This window comes from Puntigrus tetrazona, chromosome 20 (genome assembly GCF_018831695.1).
Source record: "Puntigrus tetrazona isolate hp1 chromosome 20, ASM1883169v1, whole genome shotgun sequence".
Taxonomy (NCBI): domain Eukaryota; kingdom Metazoa; phylum Chordata; class Actinopteri; order Cypriniformes; family Cyprinidae; genus Puntigrus; species Puntigrus tetrazona.
Genome location: NC_056718.1, coordinates 4714662 through 4732161, shown reverse-complemented (window position 1 = coordinate 4732161; position 17500 = coordinate 4714662). Strand labels below are relative to the sequence as shown.

Here is a 17500-nt window from a genome sequence, read left to right as displayed (position 1 = left end):
AACCCAATAATTTCTCTTTGCAACAGTATAATTTTATTAATGTGAAAATATGTAAATGGACACCATACATATTTGCCATTTCAGAAGAAATTTCCATTCGGCTCTAATACAACATTGATTATCAAATGAATGATATTTGAAATAAACCTAACACACAATTATATATTAAAGCCTAAGTTCAGTCCTTCAAACACCCTAGACACTGATGCACTCTGTACACATTTTAAAAAGCCTTTAATGTTAAAAGCTTTTGAAATCATAACGAGCTACTAAATTACAGTCTATGAGAATTTGGGTTTTTGAAAAGCCTTGAAACTAATAAAGGCTGCACTTGATCAAAAATACAATAAAAACGTCACAATTTAAAGTGTTTTCTATTATATACTGTAAATGTAATTAAGTGTGAATTTTCAGCATAATTGCTCCAGTTTTCCGTGTCCCACGGATCATGAAATCATTCTAACATGCTTATTTGGAGCTCATGAAACATTTATTATTATCACTGCTGAAAGCAGTTGTGCTTCTCTATTAAAACGATACAAATTACGAATAGTTTAGCCTGGCTGGTGTTTTGTAAGCTTTCAATGAGAAAAATTCTGCTTGAATAGGTTAAGACTCCTATGAAATAATCAAAGGATCATGATCTTACTTGGGCAGGCGGTATCTCCTCTGCTGCGTCCACCACCTGAGAATGACAGGAAACCACATCAGCATTTTGCCTTCTCACGTATTCCCTCCATTTATCATTCTGACTAGTATACCCTTTAACATCATTGCTTTACCGTTAATTCTGTCTCTGTTTTAGATTCACCCTCTGAAGGAACCACGTCAACGCTTGGCTGAAAAAAAAAAAATGCAACAATCATGACAAAAACACTGAAATTGAGCGATTTACTGCCTCTTCGAGTTCATGGGATGGATGCAATGTAGAAAAGTAAGAACACTTTTGCAACAAAAAGTAAGAACAAATAGCCATTACCGCTGGATCCACAGCATGGCCATCAGTTTCACCTGAAGACTTGGTTTCTGAGGTTGAGAGCTGAAAGAATAGGACTTAATTACACTTTTTTAGACACTATTCATGCATTACATGTAACATTAATGATTGGAATTACAATATAAAATTAATGCAATGCTGTACCTCCTCTACTTTGGCTTTCTTGGTCATCTCATTCTCAAGGGGTGAGGCAGGTCTTTTTATGGCAGGGTCAGCAGATAAACATGGACTGGGATGAGGGTTCTGTTGTACATTGTCCACTTTGGCTTTCTTCTCAGAATCATGCTGAATGGGAGAGGCCGGCCGCTTCAGTGGAGCAGTACCCTTTCGTGGGGCATTGCTGCTGGAAGTCCCAACATTATCTGGCTTAGTGGTGTCCACTGTGATGATTAGAAAACAAAATCAGTATAAGCAGCAAGTACTAGTAAAAACAAACAAAGCAGCATCAACATCCTTCATTCGTCATATAAGTTTGAAACAGCGAGGTAAGAGACGAAAATATTAGACAATTCCATCAAATGACAAAATGACGCAAAATATCTATTTTAAAGTAACTGTGACCCCAGCAGACATACCACCTGCCAGTAGCGCGCTTCCTCTTGAAGCGTCTATTTTTCCCTGCAAATCTGTGGTGTTTGTGGCAGTCCCAGTGGAACTACAGTCAGAGAGAGAGAAGAGGAAATAAAGAAAAGGGCATTTGTACCAATATTCCCAAGAGATATGAGTCACAGGAAGTTAAAGAAACGACATTAGGGCAACAGGTGACAATGGTTTGTTTTACCTCTGAGGGCTGGAGGCACGGGCGATCTTGTTAGCCGAGGGTCCCGTGGGGGACGGCACTGACATGCTGTTGTCACTGTCAACTGATAGGTCGAGACTGCCGTCATTCATCGCACGAAGACCATCCGACGAAAGCTACAGGAAGATAGAGTACGTCACTACTGAGTGAGAAAAGTCTCAAAGCTAGTTAAAACTTTAGTTTTTTTAAATTAAAAAGGTAAAAAAAATAAAGCGTTTTAAACGCTGGTCCTAAACTGAGCTCCAGAAAGTATTTAAATAGTAAGACAATAAAATCCTTAAAACAAAAATTCATATTGAACAGACAATTTTCCATTAATAACTACTGTGTGTTTGTTTGTAGGAGACACACAATACTCAAATCAAACCATTAAATTTGGTTAAACTTCACTTGTCCAAGTATATGGTAACAAGAAAATTTGGAAAGGCCTTCAAATGTTGTTGGAGGAACCATTGATCTAAAATGTTTAAATGCCTTTTCTGTTCTATACTTTAAACTGATTGTTAAGCATGTTTGCGAAGTAACAGATGAAAGAACGCTTGCCTTCCTCTTGCTCCTCTGGATGGCGATTCTCGGCAGCAGTTGTTGCAGTTGTTTCCTCTTCACATGCATGGCTGTGATTTTCATATCTTGCTCAAACATTTTACTAGAGATCGCCTGCCGGTAAACTACAGCCATTCAGAGAACACACGTTGATTACTGAGAGCAGTTTAAAAATCACAGACAGATGCCAACACTTCCTGTGTGTTCCCCTGCCAAGATGAACCAAATCGTACCCGTGTCTGTGAAGGTCTGGATGTCAAAAGTGAGGTCCACGTTAAGATTTTCCGATCCCTCCATTTTTTTGAACACAATACCTATTACCCACATTGTGCTGAACTCCTCCCTGTTTGCGCACAAAGGAAAGAGCGATTAAAAACTATTGTCGTCCCTTTCCTTTTTTTAAAAAGAAAGGACAAAAGCGTGTGAAACTCACTTGTCAGTTCCCTCTTTTGGTCCTGGGAAGGACTGTGGATTGACGTGAGCGAGGGTGATGAACTCGTTCTTCTCCAGGTTTCCCACCAGGATCCGGATCTTTGATTCCACGAGGCCCACCCTGTGAGGCAAACAGCACATTTAGTCCTAGTCCACAACACTTCTGAACAGATGCAGGGGACATGAGCTGAACATCGGCCCGATAAATCGTGTCAAGCGCTGTACTCACCACTCTAAGTGCTGCTTCTCGGCCTGTGCACTTGCTAGCAACACTATATAATGCCTTGGGACATAAAAGACAGAACAATGCCATTACATCCTTTAGACGAAGAGCTGTTCAACCAAACCCGGCAAAAGCTACAGGGGCCGCCCGGCCCGATACACTTCTCTCCAAAAGACAAATATCTCTTCACTCAACACAGCAGGGATTACTCATATCCAGCCAAGAACACACGTCACACACTACAACATGTTAACAACTTCAACTGCAGATTCTTTTACAAGAGATCAGAAACATGAAAAGATCTAAATGCTGATCACTTATGTCGACCAAGCCAGAAAATAATCATCTTAATGGGAGTTCACCCCAAAAATTGTCATTTACTCACCCTCGAGTTGTCCAAACATACGTTTCTTTCTTCTCTTAAAAAGAAAATATCTTGTAAAAAGCTTGCTAAGGAAGTCAATGGCTACCAGCAACTGTTTGGTTACCAACGTTCTTTAAAATACAGGTGCAGGTTTGAAACAACTTGAGGGTAAGTACATGATAATAGCGTAATTTTGGGGTCAACTAGCCCATATCGTTTCCCACAAATGCACTTGTTTGAAGAAAAATTGCTTAACTTCATCCATTAAAAGTGACTCAATGTGGGTTTCTTGTTATTTGAATAGATGATTTCATGTACAAACATTCAGGATTATATTATTAAAAAAAAAAAAAAAAGCAATAAAAAAAGATTCTGTAGAATATCTTCTCATATCACAAATGAATAAAGAGACCAAAATAAAAGGTAACCGTATTTTGCAATTTAAAACTTAACATGTTAACATTTTATCCTTTTTTTTATGTGAAGCAACACACAATTGTTCCCCACCCCGATTACTTACTTGGGGCTAGTCTAGTAATGCTAGTAATACAGAACAAAAATGCTATCCAATATACTGATAAAGTCATATTTAATATCTTCTCTGAAACCAGCTAATTGCTATATGGTCTTTAAGGAAGAAATAACGTTTTGGCACCACAATGAACTGTATACAGTTGCTGCATCCTCATTTGGGGTGAGAAGATTGTGCCGTACAGTGAAGGGTTTTCAGAAAGGTTCAAATGAGACAAAATTGTTTAAAACCCCCCACTAACAAAAAATATAGTTGACTGGAAACACAAAGCAATGTGTAGCTTTAGACCTTTATTAACCATTAAAAATAACCAAGTCTTATTTCTTTAGTTTAAATTTAATTTCCTTTGACTGAAAAACTGACTTAAAGCCATTATGCTGAACTTCACACCACACTAATTAAAAATAAAAAAATAAATAAAACAAACACAGACAGACTAAATGCTAAACATTGACGGAAATTAAAAAAAAGAAAAAAAAATTGAAACACTATGAAAACACAGACTAACAAGAAATACATTGTACAAATTGTGAACTAAAACATTTTATTTTTGAATTGTATACAAATTAATATAGCACAAGAAAACCAGTATTTTTTATAGAAAAAGCATTTTAAACTTAAAATACCTACCTTTTAAAAATAGAAATTTAAACCATCTCTAAAAAAAAGTTGCTTACATTTCAGGCATGCTCTACAGTTGTACTCTTTACACATTTTAATTGTCAAAAATGTTGAAGTACCATATGCATAAACTGATAGTAAGCAAAATTCTTTTATTTCAAACTGATGACACTGATTACATAAAATAAATAGTTGTGAAAAGGCTAAGAATGTGTGTGGGTGCAGTTTTGAGAAATAAATCTTTATTGAAATGATTAAATCTCACCATGAGTGTCCAACAGGATATGCAGCTTAATACATACTTGTATTTCTGAAAGAAGTTTGGTGCTTCAAATAGTTTGGACCAATCTGCTTTATTCTGCAATATTTCATCCGTGATTGCAAGACCTGTGAGGAGTTAAACAATTGAAATGTGAGACAAACATGTAACGTCGCATAATATCAGTGTCTTTTTAGCTTAAAATGAACCACTCAACCAAAAATTACATTTCCATGTTTATTCCAAAGCTGTATGACTTGGTTTTTGATCAGCGGACCACAAAAAGGGATGCCGCACACTGTACTTCAAGGACAAAATAAAACAGCAGCATGAAAGCAGTTTATATACCACCTAGGTCCATATTTGAATGCACCACAACAAAAATCAGATTTAAGAGCTTTTCAGGCAATTATAATTTTGGTTTGTTCCTGAAACAAATCCTCAGATGACTGAAGAAAATGTTGTCAATAATCCAAGATTTGTTCGTCTTTGGAACACAAATTAAGATATTTTTTTGCATTCTGAGCCTCCCATAAGACAGCGATATAATTATACGATCAACGTTCAGAAATACAGCAAGCGGAACGGTAAAATAATCCATAAATCATCCAGTTTAACCGTAATTTTACAAAGCTACAAGAATACTTTTCGTATGCAAGGAAAACAAAAATAATGACATTCAGCAATCTGTCTCCTCTGCATCACTGTACATTTTCTACATTTGTTTGCACTGACTTTTTAGGAAAACAGCATAAAAGCTGACACAGAACAGCACACGTTGTTTGCGTTTAGTGGATACTCTCCAAAACGGTGCTACAAAGAATCGTCTTTTTGGTGCGTGTGCGTACAAAAAGTATCGTCATAGCTGCATAACATTGAGGTTGAACACCGATTTGACCAATCAATCGCCTTGCTACACTTCTGAATCGTGTTCCTTAAACTGCTGTCTATGGGTGAAGGCATCAAAAATATCTTAATTTGTTTTCTGAAGATGAAAGAAGCTTTTTACAGGTTAGAAACGACATGAGGTTAAGAGATGAATGACAACATTTTCATTTTGGGGTGGATTAACCCTTTAAATACAGTTGTATATAATATTAATGATGCTTTTTTAAAACCTCAGACCATGTATCCATTCACAGTCTTAAAGCGTTCAAAGGTGAACAAAGTAAGTTTATTTTGTGTTACGCAGCAGAAACCAAGTCATGCAGGTTTGAAACGACATGAGGGTGAGAAAAGGTTGACAGAACGACATTTCATTTTTGAAATGATATTTTCATTATTCTAGGAGAATATTTCTAGGGATCTTCAGAAATGAGACTGACCCCGCTTGAACTCTTCCACCATGATGGCCCGAGTAGAGGCAGACACATTGTAAGTGGAGTTTTGTTGAGGGTAAGCTGGTGTGATGATTGGCATGAGGTGATACCGGTCACTGGGGGTTACCTACGACAAAAAATTTAAATAAATATAAAAAAAAATTAAAAAATTACAATTTATTCACATAGCCAGCACAGGAAAATCATTGTACCTTTTATTAAAAAAACAATGTGGTATCTACAGGTGTCTGTGGAGAAAACCTGAGTGTAATTTATATCTGATGAAAATATTTTTATTACATAAAATTAGAACACAGTATTCTGAACATATTTACAATATATCCGATATTACTGTCTTATTAGTATAATGTACTCGTTACCTAGAATTTTAATTTTTGTGTGAACTATTCCTATGAGCAAGTAATATAATCATTTTTTAATAATCTCTTGATCTTACAACATTGTGCTCTCAAAGCATTGTTTGATTGATCACTTATTACTAAAGTGTGAAAGTTCTTAATGTTTCAAATTCTCCCCATATAGATTTTAACAAACTATATATGGGTGAAAATTGTTATTTACTGATATTTAGATATTGCTATGCCTAGAGTATTTAAACTACTATGACATTTTCCAGGAAACAATGGATTTTTTTGTTTAAATATTTTGTTGGCTATAAAATTACCGAATATTGTCAAAAATATCAATATCATATCCATACAAAAAACCCTAATTAACAGTCAGATAAATAAATGAATAAGTACCCTGGGATCCCAGACTGGGAGGTTAAGATTACAGTCTTCAGGTTGCTTCAGAAGGACTGGATTTGGCCATTCCCTGAAAATACCAGCCAGGAAAATAAATAAATAAATGAATCTAAAGAGAACGGGTCTCTAAAAACAATGACAAGAGGTTTGTATTGGTATCGTGTTATCTCATTGATTTCAAGCCAGTGGTGCCAAGGGCGGATTGAAAAACTCACCACTTTGAGAAAACCAAGAAGAACTTATGGACCAGTGTGGATGCCACAGCATTGGGGTAGAGTTGGCAGGTTCTTGCAACCAACATTGCCCACGATACACCTCCCAGAAAACCCAGGATATTAGAGTAGATATTATGACCTGTAAAAGATTCAAATAAAACCTCCAAATCAACAGCCCTGTCATTTTCAATTTCCCACCATGACTAAGTTCAAGTGCAGCATTTTCACAAGCCAAATGGCAATCAAGGATCGACTGTTTTTCAATAAAGTGCGAACATGAGCATATACTGGTTGCTAGGCAGTAAATGCAAGTCAAACGATCTCCTGAGGCACAATGCTGCAGTGTTGCTTTTCATTGACTGCACTAATACCCACAAACACAACAGGTCATTTAAGGTCACGATGGGGTTTTTCCACCACACAGAACCAGCTGTGACATGTTCCACAAACAGCATAATGCAAAGCAGCTACTCACGTTTGGCCCACAGTTTGATGGCTCTTAGAGTCAGTCTGAAATTCTCTATGTTGGGCACCAGGTGAAGAATTTCATCAGTAACTCTGCAACCTGTAAGTCAGCAGATATTTATATTAAGAAAACAATTCCATAAATCAGTATTACCAGGGGAAAACGTAAACAAACAAACAAAACTAGGGGCTAGGTGGACAATATCAATTGACTTTAATCAAACTAATACAGATTCTTTAATTCCAAGTTGAATATTTTAGCTGTCTGCTGTTTTATGTTAATGCATGGATCACTTAACATTGTTTGTTGCACATGGAAAGTCCAGGAAATAGGCACAAGCTTCGCGAATTACTACTTCTGACACGAGACATGGAAAAGTCATTTAAAAGGGTCAATTGGCCTTTTTTTGACCAAATTGAAAACGGTCCTTAATCTCTCTCTTTTTTAACGAAGTCGCTCAATGTTTTAACTGTGGAAACGTGTCAAATCAACTTGTAAACAATATCATCTAAGACTGCATTTATCTCAGGAAAGCAATTCAACGTTCATTTCTCATTAGTAATCAAATACATTGCTAAAAATGCACCGGTTTATACTTTATGAAATTAAATTTTTACCTAACCTGACCTTTATTTTAATTGACATTGAAACCGTCATGAAACTTATTATTTAACATTTAAATGTTTGCATTTAGGGTAGAAACAATTACATCATTAAAGTTTATTAAAAACTGCCTTTTGAGCAATTTAAACATTTTATGCTACTTTTTTATGTTTATTATATCTAAAAATAAACAGCAATAGCCAACAGGATTCCCTGTACAGTTTAAAGATTTGTTGGGAAATTGCTTTTCTTTAGATAAACTGAAATGATGTATCTAAAAATAATGTATATTGATTTTAATTCATAGTATCTTGATGTTGATTTGGTTCTAAAAATGTCAACACTCAGCCACAAAAAAATGAATTATAACCAATTACCATTCAAACTCCGAATGCAGCGGATGTCAAGGTTCTTTAGTAAGCCATCATCTCGCAGATCCAGGTTCTCTGGAATGGTTTGTAGTGCCAGTCGGGCAAATAGTATGTCAATCTACAATCAACATATTACAAGAAATGTATTAAGAAAACATTAGGGGGAAAAATAAACCATTTTGGCACGAGCTATTACTTTATACCTAAGGATATTTAAAAAATAATAAGCACCTCAATGCTATCAAAAGACAGCTTTATCACTGGTACAAACGCTTCCTCCACCGCCTAGAATACAAAAGCAAAAATTAATTATTAAGCCTATCAGATATTGCAGGGAAGGTGTATACTGTATATGTAATCCACTCACAAAAAGCTGCATACCCTCAGGTCTTTAACTTCCTCTTGCTCCTTTAATTTCTCATAGAAAGAGGAAAAGAAGTCTGACCTCTCCACATGACGGGGCGCAACGCAGAGAGCATCGATATCAGCACCTACACAGTTAGGTTAGTGAATGAGATATGTGTGAAGCACATGTTTAACTGATCTAGAGCTAGTGTATAAAACCTACCCTTGGTATGAACTCCAAGTCTGTAGGACCCAAACGTGAAGATTTTTCCACCAACATTATCTATCACTGATGCTGGGATATTCTTTGATATAAAAAATGTTATGTTAGTGAGCAGTTATTCAGTCATTTGTATGTGTACAATAATGAAAATGCCAGATACCTTAGCTTCACTGACTTCACGGATCCACACCTTAACCAACGTATTTAGCTTCCCAAGCACTAAGATTCTGTGGGTGAAAAAAACATCTTTAAACAAAAGACCAAAGCTGGCTCAAGAGTATGCTGTACACTAGGGCTGATATTAATCTCGTGAAGCAGGTTCTTTGATTTAGAAATAAATCTCCATCAGTAACACAGCATCACATTCACTATGGCATAGGATCCATCTGCAATTGCGCGCACAGATTGTGTAGCTTGTCAGTGAATGCCACTTCATTTAAAAACAGGTGATGGAGATTTACAGCTAAACATAGAACCAGCTTTACTGACGAGATGCGCATGACTACTGCATGCAATATATTGTGCAGCCCTGCTGTACATATTTACGGAAATAATTCTCAAATAAATATATCATTTAATAATATTGGAAATAAATAATGTGCTTTTTTTATCCTTAAAAAAATAAGGGCATATTGTCCCCCTAACATTGTTTAATTTAATAAAAATACAGTAAAAAAAATATTTGTATAAAAATAACTAATATATTTTTACATTTTAAAGCGGCCATAATCTTCAGTGTCAGGTGTGTCACAATGTCAAGAATAATTTATGATAATCACGGCTGAAAACAGTTATACTGCTAACATTAAAATATCAAAATATAGCATTTTATGATACATTTTTAACATTAGTCTTTATTGAATATTTAATATTTCTTGAAAGTACAACAGAACAACATTTCAAATTGATTTTTGTAATACTATATGTCTCCGCTATCTCTTTTGAGCAAAATAAAAAAGAATATATTTATTTTAAAGTAATGATAAAATCACTGACCCCAGACTTTTGAACTAGAGTGTAGAATCAGTGCTGAATCATTTTACTACTTTTATTTCAGTACATGTTTCCATTACGGTTCCTGGTTACTGTGGTAACTTCTATCATCAGGTAAAAATAATAATAATAATAATAATAATAATAATAATAATATGAATAAATAATATTCTAGCCTATTTGTTTCTTCATTTTGTCCTTTTTTTAGTTTCAAACAAATACTTTCTTGGGAAAGCGGTTACATTTGCAAAATAATTATAGAAGATTAACTGATTTAAAATTATTTTTACACTTTAAATCTGTTTAACAAATGTCACCTTTATTTATATTGCGCTTTATTTAACACAGATTGCGTCAAATCAGCTTTACAGTGTCGAACAGGAAAACAGTTTGCTAATAATGAATTAGGACAATAAGTACAATTTTCAGTTAAAGTCAGCTCATTGTTAATTCAGGGAAATCAATGAATCAACACTTACGCACTAATCAATGCTTAGTCACAGTGCTCTAGGAAGTCACATGAATTTGGTGGAAACCCAAGAAATGGATTGAATGAACTATGTGCACGTTCATCAATAATAACAGTAACCAACCAGCTGATGAACTAAAAACAAGTGTGATTTAGTGAACAGCATCTCATTTACCTCCGCTGCAGCTCCAGCTCCTCCTCAAAGACGCCGAAAGGTCGGAGCGTCTCCGTCAGCTTCCGTGCAAGAGCCAGATCGGCCTCTTTAGGTGGTGCCAAGCTGATAGGAGATGTGATCCCATAATGCTTTGGGGTCTGCTGGGCTGTTTGCACCTGACTGGTAATTGGACTGCGAAGAGGCCAAACACAGATTGTTTGTGTCACAGAAGCTGTTCACATCTCTGTCAAGCTCGAAATGATGATTATTATTCATTTAAAAATAAATTACTGGAATGAAAATTCATAATTCAAACACCTGACCACGGTAACCAAAAAGTACAAATTAATTAATTAAAAAAAAAGTTATGAAGCTACTTTTACGCATTCTTTAATACTTTCCATGAGAACACAGACATCCATTTGTTTTGAATATCTTCGGCATATTCAAAACTTAGTTGGGTGGACACATTTCCATGTTAAACGACCACTTTGTGAAAACTAACCGAATACCTCGGAGTACGACAAATGTTTTGAATAGCAAAGCCTGTTTAACCGTTGTTGTCTTCGGGGCGTTCACACGTGACGCTTCTTATTTTAATTGTTTCTGCTCTTTGTGCGTCGAGCCTCGCCGCGTTTCTTTGGGATCGCGCGCAAACGGCGTACGCAGACGCCATATCGTGATGAAACTAGTAAAGCCTTTACAAACGCCTATGTTCCGCCTGTCTAACGTTAGCCGTTTAGTACGCTAGTACGCCTTGTGTGAACGCCCCCTTGAAGGGTATTAGTATGAAGTCACTGACCCACATCTATACCTGCACTAGTTAGTAACGAAGAACAAAGTTCAGCAAGCACTGAATGGTGTAGCTTTAAAGTCTATAATGTTGCATACAAACAAGAGCGCTTGCTACGAGTCCGATTTCTACGGATTTTATCTCATTACCTAATGCATACTGACAAGTTTCATTTCAAAACGAATGCAATACAAAGTAGTTCAACAACTACAAAGCACCATTAAATGCTTTGATAAACGTGTCGAGATTCGTGACATAAGGCCCAGGACCTGGCGTTCGCTTTGATCACGTTACTCTTCAAACTCCGACGAGATACTTACAAAGGCATTATGAAAATCTCCGGCTTATGAGAAGCTGAGAAGCAGGTTATATTCCGCCATTGCGTTCCAGTCTGTCACGAACTGCTATGAAGGTAATGAAGTTGTTTCTTTTGTTTGAACCAACATGGCGCTCCGGCAACAGCAACTGCCAATTGGCACGGGAAGTGACGCCATGACACATCCCTCGCTGACGCTAGTTGACCTACGTCTTGTTTTTCAAACCCATTTTGAAAAAAATTATTTAAAGGGCAAGTATCTAAAATCATATATATTTTATAATCATACATATGATATAATATATTTACAAATAACATTATATAACATTTTAATTCTTTATTGATTTATTAATTGATAAGACATTACGTTGAATTTGACAAATAGCTATTTTCATTAGGGATGCAACGATGCCACTTTTTAGAACCGATATTTTTTTTCTTAAATTAATGTAGAACCTCTTTACTTCTCTATGTTGACCTGACCATCACTCTTATATGTATAATCGTAATCTATGACATGAATACTATTATAAATTCATTCAGTGGTTAATTCAGCAGCGAAAGATAATCTAGAAACATCATGGATGAATCTAGTGAAACATTTTTATTTACAAATAAAAGTAAATAAAAGTATTGTTGTAAAATACATAATATAAATAATTATATACTATAAAATTAAGTCATTTCTTTTTAATGTATAGCACAGTAATGAGGGCAACGCAACAAAATTCTTATGCCCATCCCGAGCGCAGAATGATGCGCTTGAAACAACACGGAGCCACAGCCCTCAGGCTGCGCAGCACTTCGAGTCCGCGTAGAAAGGTTCAAAGGGGAAAAGTAGTATATAGTAATACACTACACTACTATATTGAGCATTTCTATTGACAGCTTTAAATCTCTTATTGAGTGCTCTTTAAGAGAGTTTAATCGTTTTCACTGTAGTAACCGAACCCGACGGAGGATGGCGGATGACAGCTGAGAAAAGAGTTTATCTGAACTTGAATTTAAAGACTTAAAATATTCACCTGCACCTCATAAAAAACTTTATGGTGTTTTATAATGTTCTCTCTCGTTATCGGATCGATGCATCTCTATTTTTCATACAGAACACCATTGGCACAATTCCACTGTTTCGCGTATTAACTTTATTTTCTATTAGCTGATTACATGTGAAATTATCTTCTAAAATGAACATTTTAGGTTCCATATGTGTCTCTCTCTGTATATATGGACTTACACATTATACATTATATTATAAACCTCATAACTTAGTCAGGTTACAAAGCAAAGCTGAGCATGTAATCTGGCCCCAGGTTTGGAGGTGGGTGTTAATGTCAAAATAATTACTTGTGATCCTTAACTAGGATTTCTTTGGACTTGTGTTGTGAAAAACAGTCATTAAATGAATACACAGAAATGCACAATAACGAAACAACTTGTTTTTATTGTACATTTAACTACAGCAGCAGACTGACCTAATCATTGTTGCTCCTGAAGAGGTATTCAGCCTGAAATCAAGTCAAGAGAATATGATATGACACAAAGTAAAGACAAATAATTTGTTGTTAAATAAAACACGAAGTCTACAAAAAGTGTTACCAAAAAGTCCACAGGGTCATCAGGCTTGACCTTACAGCAGTCCGTCAGTCCTTGTATGACGGTAGGCATGACATTTTTCATCAGGTAGTGTCTCATGGGGACAGATCGTGTCTCTAATAGCTCAGTTTCCTGCTTCTTCACCTCAGCCATGTTCTTGTTCTGAAAATATATACCAACAAGCTGAACAGGGTAACGGAATGCTTTGCTTGTGCGAGGTCAAATTTATTTGTTGAAGGGAATTATTTATTTTATTCTTCAAGGATGCATCAAATTTATAAAAAATTACAATAAAAGGGTAAAAAAACATGTTTTTTTAACTTTCAATTTATCAAAGAATCCTTAAAAGATGCACCAGTTTCCCTGAATTCCACAAGAACAGTTATGCAGCACAAAGTTTTTTAAAAAATTATTTAGCGTATAAGAATGATTTCTGAAGAAACGTGATACTAAGGACAGATGTAATGATGCTGATATCTTTGCATTACATAATTAAAAAAATAAAAAAATATTATTAAAATATATATATTGTAGTAATATTCACAATATTACTTTTTACTGTAAGCATAACTTTGCTCAAAAACATAACAATCTTACTGATCCCAAACCTTATAAACCTTAGTGATCCCAAACCCGCTATATCTGTGAATCAGCCATAGTGTTAGGGTGAGGGTGAATGACAAAGCCAAATTTACCCATTCCTCCAAAAGAGCAGCCATTTTATCATTTTCCAACGTCTGCCTGAATTCCTTCTCAACTTCCTCCCGTTTCAGCCGCAGCTGCCACTCATCTTCCTTCCTCCTCCTCTCTTCCTCCATCTCCTCTGGACTCAGACCGTAGTTCTTCGGACGACCCACCGTCTTAATGATCTTCTCCACTGTGTCCACATCCTCACAGTCTGAAAATGGCAACACGAAAGTTCTATTCGCAACAATTCTGCCCTGCTTCATAACAATCGGCTCATCCGTCAGAACAGAGAAAATTGTACTTTGATACAAAGTTAAGTTAAGTTTTGTATGAGCATTACAGTTTGGGCTCTAACCGATGTGTTCAGGGTGGATTTCCAGGTAATCGAAATAGTCAAGCACAGACTCATCTTCTACCAAAGTCTCTCTGAATTTTGCAAGACTCTCTGTGAACTCATCTTGAGTGTAGTGCATCTCTTCTGCCACATTCTGTGGAAGACTCCGAACGCGCTCTTTCAGAAACTCGTCAGTGGCATCCAGTGAGAAGACGAACTCTGGAGGTGAGAAGACCTGTGGTTGTTATCATGTACTAGCATTCGTTAACCCAATTTTAATTCCACAATGTGACATATAGTACAATTTCATTAAAACGTTTGGACTCAATGAAGGCTACAGATTTTTTTTAATAATACAGTAAAACAGTAATATTCTAATTAATATTCCAATTTTAAATAGCTGTTATCTATTGATATATTTTTTTAATATATAAACATTTATTTTGTTTAAACAAAAAATTTGAAATACTTTGAAATATTTCAGATTCTGAGATTTCTAACCTGGAACCAATGCTTTGCTATATTGGGGTATTGTAGATCTGGTATCTTCTACTTCCATGTTTTCATCTGAAAAACATTTCAGAAGTTACAGGTAAATACTTTTTAAATATATATATATATACGTATATATATGTATAGCTAACCATGGAACAGCTCTTTAGCCTGTGTATAGGTTTTAGGGTAACCGTCCAGAACAAATCCTTGATTTCTGCAAGGCTTCGACTTCAGCTTCTCTCTTATAATATGCATTACATGTTGATCGTCCAACTGGCCTGTCAGAAAACAAAACGACACCTGCAATAAGAATCTATGCTTGTAAGCAACACCATCATACAACAGCATTTTCCTGTCTTTAGCCACATAAAACGGACAATATGATTTAATACCATCATCCTGAAGCATGTTGTTCTTTAGAGTTTTAAGCTGTGCTTCAGCACCACTGAGAATTTCCTCGTTCTCACTCGTCTTCTCATTTCCCTCAAGCAGATCCTCCTGAAAAACACATACTGTACATTCAAAAGACAGTTTCATAGACAGAGACCAAAAGGTTTGCTTTGAGTGAAAATGCTTCTGTTTTCTGTTGAACATTCTTGCGACTGTCCATAATTTTTTATATATAATACACACTACTAAGATTTTAAAATGTTTTTGCTTATGTTCACCAAGGCTGCATTTATTTGATCAACGATGCAAGTAAAAGCAGTAAATTAGTGCTGAGCAATGATTAATCACGATTAGTCACATCCAAAATAAAAGTGTACATAAAAAATATCTGTGTATATTTATTTGGTATACACGAAGACACACACATACAGTATTTATAAAAGATTTTTAACATGTATTTATGTAAATGTATACTTTCATATTCATATAATTTATATTATATATAAATGTATTTGATATATAAGTAAGATTTTTCTTAAATATATGCATGCATGTGTATGTATTTATATATACATAATAAATATACACACACATATTTACACAAACACTTTTAAGTTAGATGCGATTAATCGTGATCAATCATTTCCCAGCACTAGAAATATAAAAATTTAAATTCTATTTTCATATATTTAAAAATGCTATTTATTAATATTTTGACTTTCAGCAATCATACTAATACGCATAGATTGTGCTAAAGGAATATTTATTATTATTATCAGTAAAATCACCTGAAATCAGTCATTATCAATTGAAAACAGCAGTCTTCTCACTCACCAGCTCTCTGACTTTCTCGTTGATGGTTTCACCGACGTTAATATGATGAAGTTTGTAATATCCGCACAACTTTAATGCAACTGAGCTTTTACCAACAGCAGGGGGCCCAAGAAGACAGATTTTTACTGGCTGAAGGAAATTAAATGCAAAATACAAGTATGCAAGCATGTCATGTTCAACCATACTGTTTAGAATTCTCTTCATATTATTAAAAAAATATTACTTGACTTATTTCTGATATATCTGATTACACTAGACACAAGATTCCATCACAAAGAGTTAACATAAACTTACCAACAGTTGTCTTGTCTGTTTGTATTCCTCCACCACTTGAAGTACGTTATCAACTATCCCAGATTCACAATCCCAGCGGAGGTTTAATCTGTCCTTTAAGAAAACAGACTCGGTCCGAAGGTTGACGCTGAGATAAAGCAGGTCAATTTCCTGCGAAAATACACATAATATATAATATATAAGCATCATATATTATTTTAAGATGCGGCACACATTTATGTTCGGCGAAAAACACACTACCGTAATTGCCTTTGTGCCACAGGCATCTTCCTTTGAGATGTTTTCTATTTTTCCAGACCCCAGGGTAGAGGCGATGGCCTAAGGAAACAGACGGCTGCATGTTTACTCATGATTTTTGGTACTGTTTCTTTTTCATCGCAAAACTAAGCGTGAGCGTTACATCCAGCATAATGGAATGCAATCACACAGACGTGAAGATGCGCGATGATTTATTACTTTCACAATGTCTTCAAAAGTGCTCTTGGAATCATCCACTGCGATGAAATAGTGTGTTTTCGGTTTGTGATCGATGATGTTTTGGACCACTCTAAAAATGACAAATGATAGGACGAAAATGAAACTAAAAGTTAAAAGAAAGAATCACCAGTCAATCGAGATCATTACAAAAATGTCATGAACGCAATTTTTCAAACCTCGCAAGGTCGTGGATGTGAATGGCTGGAATGACATTTGTCCCAGGCCCAAACACAGGAACGCTGCTAAGATCTCCGAGCCAAGCTGTCTTGAGAAAAATTAAGATGTTTTAAATGAAACACAAGTTAGTTAACTCTTCATCAAAAATGTCCAGTTTGGAGAAATGTAGCACTGCATCAGTGGATCCTCTGCAGTGAATGAGTGTCGTCAGAATAAAAAACATATCCACAAATAATACACACGATCAACGTCTGCATAGTGAAAAGATGCATCTGTCAGAAACAAATCCATTAAGATGTTTTAAATTGAAACCCTCCAAAATATATCACATTAAATAAATTCCATGATCCATAACGCTCCCTCCTTTAAAAAAAACCTTTGTTGTAAAAGATATGTTTAGAACAATTTTAGA

The 17500-nt window shown here is 35.5% G+C and overlaps 2 protein-coding genes across 4 annotated transcripts in view; both read right to left on the bottom strand.

Annotated features, from left to right (window-relative positions):
• The window catches only part of papola (poly(A) polymerase alpha), a 13842-nt gene extending 1862 nt beyond the window's left edge, over window positions 1-11980 (bottom strand). The window contains exons 1-22 of one of the 3 annotated variants that reach the window (XM_043219340.1): window positions 11809-11980; window positions 10717-10887; window positions 9240-9306; window positions 9080-9161; window positions 8893-9002; window positions 8743-8796; window positions 8518-8629; window positions 7547-7636; window positions 7072-7210; window positions 6854-6926; window positions 6096-6216; window positions 4814-4898; window positions 3001-3054; window positions 2773-2892; window positions 2573-2682; window positions 2340-2464; window positions 1779-1912; window positions 1576-1652; window positions 1142-1377; window positions 980-1039; window positions 783-839; window positions 650-685 (exon numbers count right to left, since the gene is read on the bottom strand). In XM_043219340.1, the coding sequence (XP_043075275.1) occupies window positions 650-685; window positions 783-839; window positions 980-1039; window positions 1142-1377; window positions 1576-1652; window positions 1779-1912; window positions 2340-2464; window positions 2573-2682; window positions 2773-2892; window positions 3001-3054; window positions 4814-4898; window positions 6096-6216; window positions 6854-6926; window positions 7072-7210; window positions 7547-7636; window positions 8518-8629; window positions 8743-8796; window positions 8893-9002; window positions 9080-9161; window positions 9240-9306; window positions 10717-10887; window positions 11809-11816 (2121 nt within the window). In that variant the 5' untranslated portion in view covers window positions 11817-11980. Of the gene's footprint in view, window positions 1-649; window positions 686-782; window positions 840-979; window positions 1040-1141; window positions 1378-1572; window positions 1653-1778; window positions 1913-2339; window positions 2465-2572; window positions 2683-2772; window positions 2893-3000; window positions 3055-4813; window positions 4899-6095; window positions 6217-6853; window positions 6927-7071; window positions 7211-7546; window positions 7637-8517; window positions 8630-8742; window positions 8797-8878; window positions 9003-9079; window positions 9162-9239; window positions 9307-10716; window positions 10888-11808 lie in introns of those variants that run through there. The other 2 variants (XM_043219339.1, XM_043219341.1) reach the window with 2 other exon arrangements.
• A 1248-nt stretch (window positions 11981-13228) lies between these two features.
• Window positions 13229-17500, bottom strand: part of ak7a (adenylate kinase 7a) — a 6507-nt gene continuing 2235 nt past the window's right edge. The window contains exons 7-18 of the mRNA XM_043218771.1: window positions 17088-17176; window positions 16891-16981; window positions 16675-16752; window positions 16435-16584; window positions 16141-16269; window positions 15309-15414; window positions 15066-15194; window positions 14923-14988; window positions 14443-14640; window positions 14096-14298; window positions 13404-13562; window positions 13229-13312 (exon numbers count right to left, since the gene is read on the bottom strand). Of these exons, the coding sequence (XP_043074706.1) occupies window positions 13280-13312; window positions 13404-13562; window positions 14096-14298; window positions 14443-14640; window positions 14923-14988; window positions 15066-15194; window positions 15309-15414; window positions 16141-16269; window positions 16435-16584; window positions 16675-16752; window positions 16891-16981; window positions 17088-17176 (1431 nt within the window). The 3' untranslated portion in view covers window positions 13229-13279. The remainder of the gene's footprint in view (window positions 13313-13403; window positions 13563-14095; window positions 14299-14442; window positions 14641-14922; window positions 14989-15065; window positions 15195-15308; window positions 15415-16140; window positions 16270-16434; window positions 16585-16674; window positions 16753-16890; window positions 16982-17087; window positions 17177-17500) is intronic.